Source organism: Chionomys nivalis, chromosome 17 (genome assembly GCF_950005125.1).
Source record: "Chionomys nivalis chromosome 17, mChiNiv1.1, whole genome shotgun sequence".
NCBI classification, from domain to species: Eukaryota; Metazoa; Chordata; class Mammalia; order Rodentia; family Cricetidae; genus Chionomys; species Chionomys nivalis.
Window position 1 is genome coordinate 40,146,936 of NC_080102.1, and position 10,480 is coordinate 40,157,415.

Sequence of the window (10,480 nt, forward strand, 5' to 3'; positions counted from 1 at the left end):
GTTCTGCCTGCATGTGTGTCTGCATACTAGAAGGGGCACCAGATCTCATTATAAATGGTTGTGAGCCAACATGTGGTTGTTAGGAACTGAACTCAGGACCTCTGGAAGAGCCGTTCCCTTGGATGGAGCACAACCCCACCTGGGTAAGCTGCATGCTTAGCCTCATTACAGGATAAGGATGCATGGGAAAATAAGACCTGTCAATAGTTTGCTGCTCCTGTCTCTGACTGTGTAGGCCAAACTAGAAAAAGCCTCCTTATCTGTAGAAAAGATGAATTACTCCTCACTCTCACTTGACAGGGAAAGGAATTCTCTTGCCTGTGGAAGGTCTGAGAGTCTACATTCAGACAGGCAAACTGCTGTGGAATAATCTTCTTATGCAGTGTGAAGAAGTGTCATTCTGACTGGCTTAGGAAAAAGCTAAATGGTCAATAGCCTGGCAGGATTTCCAGGCACAAAGGGTGCTGGGAAAAAGATGGGCAGTCACAGAAGACGTGGAAGAAGCATGACATGTAGAAGATGAGGTAACAAGGCACGGAGCACATGGCAGCATGTAAATTAATAGAAATGGGTTAAGTTGTAAGAGCTAGTTAGAAACAAGCCTAAGCTATTGTGGCCTAGCTTTCATAATTAATAAGAGGTCTCTGTGTCGTTATTGGAGAGGTGACTGTCCTGAAAAAGGAAGTCCAACTACAGAAAATAGCAACTGTTTTGCCCTCAAAGTCTCCAGAACAGACGTACGAGGATGCTGTGAACAAGTGAGCCTGCACCTAAGCCTACCATCTGACTGTACAGGATCTGTACGCCATTTCAGTTGGTTGGGTCCTTTACCCTGGCTTTCCATTCTTCCTCTTAATAAAAGCTAATTCTAGGGCCCACACCCTAACACCCATGTGCCCTGATTAAAGAAGGCTGCCAGATATTCTGCCACCACACTCAGTGGTGGACATTTATCCAGACTATCCAAGTGGTGTCTGTGAAAACTGCCAGATGATCCTATAAAATGGCTCAATAGGGTTCTAGTTCTCTTTTAAATTGCCAATTAGATGCTGAATCTAAATTTAAAGCTTCTTTTACAAAGCTTCCAGGTTGTTTCTTATGTGAGAGTTTGGTGTAATTGCTAATTATAGTCACCTTCTCCTTCTTCAGAACTCTGGTACACAATCTGGCCAGTTGACAACTGTATTTATCTTACTAAACAAAACTGATGTTAGACTTGTCTCTAATGTTCCTACAAGGTTGTACAGTTATTACCTCCTGCATTTTTCTGGATCTGTTACCATCTGTCGAGTTTCATTGTGGTCCCTTGGAAGGACCCTCCTCCGAAGTGCTCTTAATACTGCCCTTTCTACATTGTCCCTTTCGTCAGCTCAAAGAGAAATCTGCACCCTAAACTCCTATAAACAGTTTGGGTGACCTCTGAAGGGGGATCCAATTCCATCCAACTCATCCCTCTTTTTGTCACTCTGAACAGTTTTTGGCCCTCAGAACTAGAACAACCAAACTAAAGTCTTCCTAGATCAATTAAACTGCTTTACCAGCTCCTAAAAGCCCAAGAAACATTTCAGATCAGCTTAACACCCAACCTGGTTCTTTGGCTGCTGCAGTACTGTGACTAGGCCTGGCTCCAGCTTGAGATGGGATCTGTGCCCTCCTCTGAAAACGATGCTGCTTCCACACCAACAGATCCTAACTGGTTTGAGATGTGGCCCAAAGACACAGGGACCAAACAAAAATTCCACCACAAGCCGGGCGGTGGTGGTGCACGCCTTTAATCCCAGCACTCGGGAGGCAGAGGCAGGCGGATCTCTGGAGTTCGAGGCCAGCCTGGTCTACAAGAGCTAGTTCTGGGACAGGCACCAATGCTACAGGGAAACTCTGTCTCGAAAAACCAAAAAAAAAAAAAAAAAAAAAAAAAATCCACCACAAGCTTCTATGTATGTGTGTGCCTCTAGTTCCCTCCCATTCTGCTCCTACCCTGATCACTTCTTCCATCCTTATTATCCTCATAGTCACATTTTTACCCTCTTTTTATGGTGTTTACCTTCTGAACTTCCCCTATACCCATCTAAAAGGTTCCATGTAAGCTATCCCAATGGCTCTCACCCTACAAGGGATGGGGCGCCAACACTTACAACATGGCCAACTGACCAATCAGATTAAGGAAGACCTGACCTTGGTACAACACAGTATTAGGCACTTTACAAAATCAAATAGATTTTCTGGCTATGGTGGTCCTCCAAAATCGCAGAGGACTTAATGGCTGCTAACAGGAAGCACCTGTGCCTTCCTAGAGACAGGATGCTGTTTTCATAGGAACCAATCTGGCCTAGTATGGGAAAATGCTAAACAATTAGAATCAAACACAGAGAAAGGACACCGGACTACTTGGGGACCACAGACTGCCCCCTTGGCAGGCCCAGTCACTATGATTGTGCTAACTTTACTCAATGGTCCCTGCCCTTTCAACTGTCTCACCGAGTTTCTCCAACAAAGACTATAAGCTAACTATCCCCAGGAGGAGTATCTCTTAGGGCTCTATCTAGTCTTGCTCAGGGACAGAGCACACTGTGCTGCTGATCAGGTGAGAATGCACAGGAACAATACCTGACAAAGTCCTCAGCTGGTCACGTATAAGTCACCAAGACAATCTGGACTGACTTTTTTTTTTTGGTTTTTCGAGACAGGGTTTCTCTGTGGTTTTGGAGCCTGTCCTGGAACTAGCTCTTGTAGACCAGGCTGGTCTCGAACTCACAGAGATCCGCCTGCCTCTGCCTCCCGAGTGCTGGGATTAAAGGCGTGCGCCACCACCGCCCGGCTGGACTGACATTTTAATCTATAGCAATGCCTTACTTGGTGAAAGGGATACACTGAGAAAGAAACAGCTTAGCACTGCCATGTCACATAACCCCAGGGGCCACCTCCATGCATGTCACTTTTATCTGTACAGCAAGGGTGCATTTGTGGAAGAAAGGTTTTGGCAGTTAGGGATACAGGCACTGCTCCTGCTGGGAGTAGCTCTCTGCAATCTGATGCATTCATCCCCTGATTACAGGCATTCTTTTCATAGCTTTGGGGGCTTCTGTGTTCCAGCTTTTTATAATCACATCTCCTCTCCTGCATGAAAAGACAGCTATTCATCCCAGCAGGCAGCAGCACTGGTTACAAGACAGGCATTAGTCATCAGGGATTCTTCAAACAAACACAACTGCTGGGGGCAGGTCTCTAACCAGAGTCAATTATGTTACCTGCCCCAGAACTGCTGAAGACTCTCTCAAAGCCTCACATCCCATTGTAGGGACAACTGAGTTTCCCAAACACATTCTGCACATTTATCCTCGGGAAGGTGAAGGAGGGCGGCTTTGAGGAAGACTCTTAGCTGCCCCGCCCTAGATAACATCAGTACTGCAACTGCGCAATGGCTCCAAGCACCCCCAGGCACGCCTTGAGATCCTGGGAAGAGCACTGCAGGCCAAGAAGAGGTGCAGATGCCACTGGACCCTTCCTTCTCTCTCCTAGTCTCCAACTAGAACCTAGCATACACTAAGGGTGTGTGGGGACTAGGGATGCCTTGCCTTTCTGATTCTGTGGAAGACAGAGCCAAGACCAGCTCCAGAGGTCATGAAGGTAGCCCCATGGGTTACATAAAGTGGATTTAAATACAGGAAGGGGGGTTGTGTTAGAGTATATGTGTGTTGACATAATTAAAAAAAAGAGAACAAAATAATTATTTGTGTGTGTGGCCACGTGTGCAGCAGAATACAAATGTGGAGATCAGATGACAACTTTCACTGTGTTCTCTCCCTCTACAAGAGGTCTGGGGATAGAACTCGGTTGCTAGGCTTGGTGGCAAGCTTTTTTACCTGCTGAGCAACCTCGTCGGCCCTGAGATCACTTGGGAGAGGGGTGTCTTATTGTTGTTTTCTGAAGATTTTATTTATTTTTTAAATTTATATGTTTGATTAATCGTGCATGTCTGTGTATTGTGTGCACAGGGAGGCCAAATGAGGATATGTTACAAAGGGTTGTGTAGGGCCATATGGGTGATGGGAATTGAACCCAGATCCACTGGAAAAATAGCCAGTGCTCTTAACCGCTGAGCCAGCCCTGAGGTCATTTTTATACAGAGAAAACAAACAGAGTTTAACCCAAATTAGTAGCAAGACAAGATACTAGGAAACATTTCTTTACTGAAGTATTTTCAGATATTTCACTTGAAAGCCTCTTTCTTCCTCTTGGTTCATGTTTCGAGCTACATTTCCTTCAGTTTATCTCAACAGGAGTAATAGTGAGGAGCAGGATAAACCATAGGTCTCAACCCAACTTCACTTTCCTCCCACCCACTGTGGCTCCAAGGACTCCTCAGGCATGACGTGCAGCTCTCAGCTGATCAGCTCCAGCACACTCTAACTGCAGTGATCCCAAGAACTAGATTAACCAGACAAAGATTCTCACGTCTACGGCGGAAGTCAACAGGGCACAGCCAGCACTACGGGGCTGAGGGTCCTTCACACTGGAGACACTAGAGACAAGTGTGTGTGAGACAGCAGAGTCTACCAAGAAAAGAATCAAGGGCCACTCAGACCACTCTGACTACTCCACAAACACCCACTCATCTAAGTGTCTTTCGTGATTAACCGGGGACCCAAATAATACTGTCCTTTCTATGAGGTGCAAGAGGCCTCACCAGAAGTTGCTCTGGAAGACACTTGACCACAAATGCAATTGGTGCTGGGCTTTCCAGCTCCTGCTCGGACTGCTCCCCAAGGTCCTGACTGCGAGAAGGGCTAACAGGCAGGTGGGCTTACGGAGGCTGTTTTCCCTGGCAGCCTCTGGCTTTTGTCATATCCACTAGGAGGAGAGCGGCTGCCTCAGGAGCCACGCACTCTTTCCAAGTTACTAAACACAAGACTCTTCTCAGGAGAGCTTTGCAGCATGACAATCGAAGTTGCCAGAATAGCGATTCCTTCTAAAAATTACTACACAATATATTTATTGTGGGAAATGACATCACAGATATGGAGCCCCAGATCTAGTTTGTTGACTGTGCAAGTGAAATGGAATTTCAATGAGTTTTAACCCTTGCACCACCTTCTGTCCCAATCCAATCTTCACATAAAAGCAAAATTCTCACACTGAAAATCAGTTTATTTTTCTTCTTTAAACCTTCAACAGTGACAGTGAAGAAAGCCACCACCTAGTGAGCACTTGGTCTGGGGAAACAGGCGTTACTTGTGTTTTAGACATGTGGAAAGAGAAAGGACAGTAAAGCAACTTACATAGGATCACACGGGAAGGAGAAGCAGAAGTAAACCATGGTCTCTGAGTGCAGACCTTCTTGCCTATCCTGTCCCCATGCAGTGAGTTCCCTGCTTCTCTTCCTTTAAGGAAAGCTCCATGACACCTCCCACCACATCATGACAAAGTATATTTGCTGTTTTCTGAGACAGGGTCTAACTAACTCGGGCTGGATAACCATTCTCCTACCTGAGCCGTCCTAGTGCTGGCATGGCAGGCATGCTCCACCACCCTCAGCTCTAACTGGTAGGAACTTAAAAAGGAAAGAAAATTACGGTTCAGATCTAGAATGTTCTCCAGAGAATTCATTGTGGAAGGGTTGGTTTCCAGCTGGATGTGCTATTTGGGGGTGGAGTGGGGTGGGGAGTGGACAGGGTTGTCTGTGTAGCTCTGGCTGTCTGGAACTCCACGTAGATCGGGCTAGCCTTGAACTCTGAACTCAGAGATCCACCTGAGACTACAGGTGTGTACCATCACACCTGGTGGTGCTAAGAAACAACTGCATCAGGAAAGACTAACCTTACCAATGGATTACTCCACTAAATGGGCAGCTAGGGGGTGGGGCCCAAAAGCCGGAAGCAGGTCACCTCCTTCAAAGGGTGTATGTTTTGTCCTTTCCCCTCTCTCCTCCACTCACCCCTCCTGCTTTTTGGCTGCCTTTAGGTGAACACCTCCTGCTACAGTACTATTCGGGCCAGTAATTCTTTTCTCTGTTAGTTTACTATCTCAAGTATTATCATACCAATGTCACGGCTAACAAGCTGCCAGGAAGACCATTATGAGAACGCTGCCCTGTCACCACCTCCCAGCTGGACTCTCAAAACTTTCAATTGGCTTAACCATCGTGGCTGTCAATGACTATCTCCTATGGGTCATTTCATTATGGCCCAGAAGGCAGCGTTAACTGGGCGGTGATGGAAGCAGTAATGCTGAGATTAGAGGGAAGTACAGTTCAGTGTGGGAGACGAAAGTGTCCACTAGACACAAGCATGGGGAAGGATGAGCGTTCACGAAGCACATCAATGTCTGGGAAACACAACCTAACATCTCTACAGCAGGGCATTTACAAACTCAACAATCTATAAATGTGTTGAACCACTAGCCAATCTCACGTCTTCACATGGCAAATTTAAGCCACTGAAGGGCCCAGAGTAAGTCTGAACAATAGTCCACCTACCCAGCTTGTTCTACTTGCCCTATATACTCAGTCACAAGGAGAGCAGATGGTTAAAAATTATGACAATAGCCGGGCGGTGGTGGCGCACGCCTTTAATCCCAGCACTTGGGAGGCAGAGGCAGGCGGATCTCTGTGAGTTCGAGACCAGCCTAGTCTACAAGAGCTAGTTCCAGGACAGGCTCCAAAACCACAGAGAAACCCTGTCTCGAAAAACCAAAAAAAAAAAAAAAAATTATGACAATACCCCAGCTGTGTTTAGAACCAAGTTAAGATAACCAGACGTGTGTACGCAACCCCCCCCCCCCCCGTTAAGCTTACACAAACACTTATGTTATCACAAGTGGTAAATTACAAAAAGCACTCCCCTCAAAACCTAACCTCAAGAGTATAAAAATTCCTTTGACTCCCCTTCCTTGACTCCCTACCCTGCGTTGTTTTTTTGTTGTTGTTTTTAAGAAGCTGATGGCCGGGCGGTGGTGGCGCTCGCCTTTAATCCCAGCACTCGGGAGGCAGAGGCAGGCGGATCTCTGTGAGTTCGAGGCCAGTCTGGTCTAGAAGAGCTAGTTCCAGGGCAGGAACCAAAAAGCCATGAAGAAACCCTGTCTCGGAAAAAAATCCAAAAAAAAAAAAAAAAGCTGATGGCTTCTTCTCAGGGTCACAGACCCACACCCCAACCTGCCTGTGGCCCTAACTTGTTAGGCGTTCTGGTAGCCCGTGGTGATGGACTAAAGTTACTTCTGCTCATCTAATTTTGGTGGCCTCGGCTTCAATATTTGCACGATTCCCAGACCCACAGTCATAAAAGCTAGAGACGGCTACCAATGTTTAAGAGTCTAATGAGTCTTAAAAACTCCAAGACATCCATCAGTGAACACCACCAATGCACCCTGTCGTTTTCCTTTCTTCTCGGTGGCCAACTCAGCCAGCAGTTAAAACTCTGTGCACTCTGTGGCTTGCCTTCTCGCAGGTTCTAGCTTCCCACTTGCGAAATGGGTACAAAGTAAATCAACAGTACGAGCCGGGCGTTCGTAGAGCACACCTTTAATCTCAGCACTCGGGAGGCAGAGGCAGGCGGATCTCTGTGAGTTCAAGGCCAGCCTGGTCTAGAAGAGCTAGTTCCAGGGCAAGATCCAAAGCTACAAAGAAACCCTGTCTCGAAAAACCAGAAATAAAATAAAATAAACAGCACGGGAGTTCCTGGAACACCAGTTACTCAGGAGGCTGAGGCAGGAGGACCAATAGAGTTCAGGAGTTCGAAACCAGCCTGGGCAACATGGAGGACGCCAGCTTCTCAAAACAGAAACAAACTCGCCTGTCATCCCAGCACTTGAAAAATGAAAGCGGGAGGATCCAGGCACTTAAGGCCAATCTCTACGACACACCGAGTTCGCGGCCTGCTCCCGCTATGAGAGGCCCCTGTCTCAAGAAAACGGATAAACAAAGCAAAACAAAAAAATTGCAGACACTATAGTGCCAGGAACAAGACACTCTGCATCTGAAAGCTATACACCGCCTCTCAGCGGGCCCGGGTTAACCACAGCGGCTAGAGAGAACCTGCAGAATCGGGCAACCCAACTCTGGGCTAGGGTCTCGATCGCTCAACTTCCGTCCTCTTCACGCCGCGGGCCACAAAGCGCGAGCAGAGACTGCGCCACCGTGGTCCCCGGACCCAGTCGCCGAGTCGGAGAGGCCGGCCCTGCCCAGCCCTCGATCCGCCCGCGGCTGGGCCTCCCGGGCCCGGGAACCAGTGGGCTGGCGAGCGGATGGGCCCGCGCGGCCCGGCCAATAAGGAGCGCGGCGGACGCAGGGGGGCGGGCGCAAGCGGCTTCTCGCGTCGCGCCCCGGGCTGCTCCCTCCTCCGTCCCCGAATCCCGCGAAGCAGCGGGCCCCACGAGCCCCTAACAGAGGAGAAGGCCGCTCACCGTCCCTTGGTCGCCGTTCCGCGCTTCCGGATGAGCTCATCCAGCGAGATGTCGGCCATCTTGCGTCGCCAAACCTAGCGGAGAACGGAGAAGCCGTCAGCAGCGAGCCCGCCCCTTGGCCACTCAGGGAACGACGAGCAGCTTCCGACACCCGGACAACCAACTCTCGCGACAGTTCTAACGACGCTCGGAACGAGAGGGGATGGGGCCGCTCCCCGTGAGCCTTTGCGGTGCCCACTTCTAATCTGCATATAGAAGGCCGGAGCGTAGTGGATTCTTTTTTTCCTCCTTTTACAAAGGAAGAGATAAAAGGATGCAAATTGAAACCATTAGAAAACTTTCCCGTAAATAAGTTTATGGGTTGGACAGTCTGGAACTCACCACATTTGTGATGAGAATATAATTCCTTACCCCTGAGGAACGACGGTTTATCTCTCATGCCTTAAACTTATGAGTAAGGAAAATAACGATTCGGGGTGACGCCCGAGTCCTCACTGCTAATGTGAGAAGAATTTTTGCGCGGGTAAAGGTTCCCCCTAAGGCGACCCGCCTACTTTGCGGGATGCCTGGGCGAGGCAATCTGCCCGACCCCTACGAGCCAAAGAAAGTTAAAAAGATGACAAGTTTTGGGGGTGGGGATGAGGCTGCGTAAGCCAGTGTCCCGCGGACTCTGTAAGGCTTTGCTTTTGGCTGGAGAAACCACACTTCTGACGCTTGAACCCAGAGTCCCGCTGCACCGCGTGGGACGTCCCCAGGGTCTCGCTCTGCACAAGCTCCCCGGAGGACCTCACTGTTACACGCACATACTACAGAAACAAGTGTTCACCCTGTTAGGAATTCCTTTTCTTTTGACGAGTTCCTGATGTGTTTGGAGCGAATCGATTTTCCTCATCCATCCGTTAGGGATCGAAGATCAACTTCCAGGAGCAAAGGGGCCTCAGGTCTTGGAAGAGCAGACACTCGCTAGCCCATATGGTGGGAAGCCAAGGCAGAAAGGGGCCCGGCCCGGTCCAGCACATCTCATCCGGGTTTGATCTTGGAGAATAAGACCAGATCCATTTCAAATCCCTCACACCCTAATTTTGCATCCTCAGGCATCAGACAACACAGACATAACCTGTAGGGCCTGAGATTCCAGGTGAAGCACGCAAGAGTCCCATGTGCAGTTCCAGGGACATACTAGGACAGGTGAGAGGAGGGGCTGCCCTGTGACCCTTGCACACTCGTCCTGGCTCCACTCTGGCCTTACTAGCTGAAGGCAGGTGGGGGTGTGTTTATGTGGTTTCTTGTGTCTAGCCCCACCCACTAGCATTTCCTGTCCCTTCCAGCCACCTGTATTCTTTTATAAGTACACATGCTAGGTGTCTTTCCCCTCTCCCGACCTTATTATTTAAGATTTATTATGTATATAGTGTCCTGCCTGCATGTATGCCTGCAGGCCAGAAGAGGGCACCAGATCTCATTATGAATGATTGTGAGCCATCTATCTTGTGGTTGCTGGGAATTGAACTCAGGACCTCTGGTGCTCTTAACCTCTGGCCCATCTCTCCACCACTTCCCAGTGCTGGAATTACAAACACACACAAAAAGCTCCCCAGCCCCTCCAGACGCCTGCTTTTCTTGATGTTTCTGGGAGCTGACTGTGCCAACCATATACCCTCAAACTCGGTTTCACTGTCTGAACGGCTGCCCCTGAGGGAGCAGGCATTGACATCCAGCAATCTCAACAGTGGTGGCTTTCCTGCCACCCAGTTGTAAGAGCGGCACTCGCTCCCACCTGATCTGTCTCCAAGTGACTGTCTTCCCAATATTACCAGTCCAGCATCTTACCCCATAGGATCCAGAACTGTAGATCAGGGAAGGGCAATAGCAGAGGCATCACAGGGAAATCTCAACATGGGACCGTGAACCAGGAAAGAGCACAGATGAGCCCCCCACTCTGCACCTTCCACAGAGCTGTCCTGACCTGGGAGTGACTGTCATCAGTAAGGTAACAGGACAAGGGTGGGCTTCCCATCTACTTTTCCCACTTCCCAAACTCAGAACAGACAATGCAAATGCATATCTGAAATAAAATACATGT

At 48.7% G+C, this 10,480-nt stretch overlaps 1 protein-coding gene and 1 non-coding gene across 3 annotated transcripts in view; one reads left to right on the top strand and one right to left on the bottom strand.

Annotated features, from left to right (window-relative positions):
- Positions 1 to 8,545, bottom strand: part of Poldip3 (DNA polymerase delta interacting protein 3) — a 29,524-nt gene extending 20,979 nt beyond the window's left edge. For both annotated transcript variants that reach the window (XM_057792375.1, XM_057792374.1), the window contains exon 1: positions 8,398 to 8,545. In XM_057792375.1, the coding sequence (XP_057648358.1) occupies positions 8,398 to 8,456 (59 nt within the window). In that variant the 5' untranslated portion in view covers positions 8,457 to 8,545. The remainder of the gene's footprint in view (positions 1 to 8,397) is intronic.
- Positions 8,546 to 8,834: 289 nt separating this feature from the next.
- Positions 8,835 to 8,984, top strand: LOC130889237 (U12 minor spliceosomal RNA). The gene has a single exon (XR_009058511.1). It is a non-coding gene; the product is annotated as a U12 minor spliceosomal RNA (small nuclear RNA).
- The last annotated feature ends 1,496 nt before the right edge of the window (positions 8,985 to 10,480 follow it).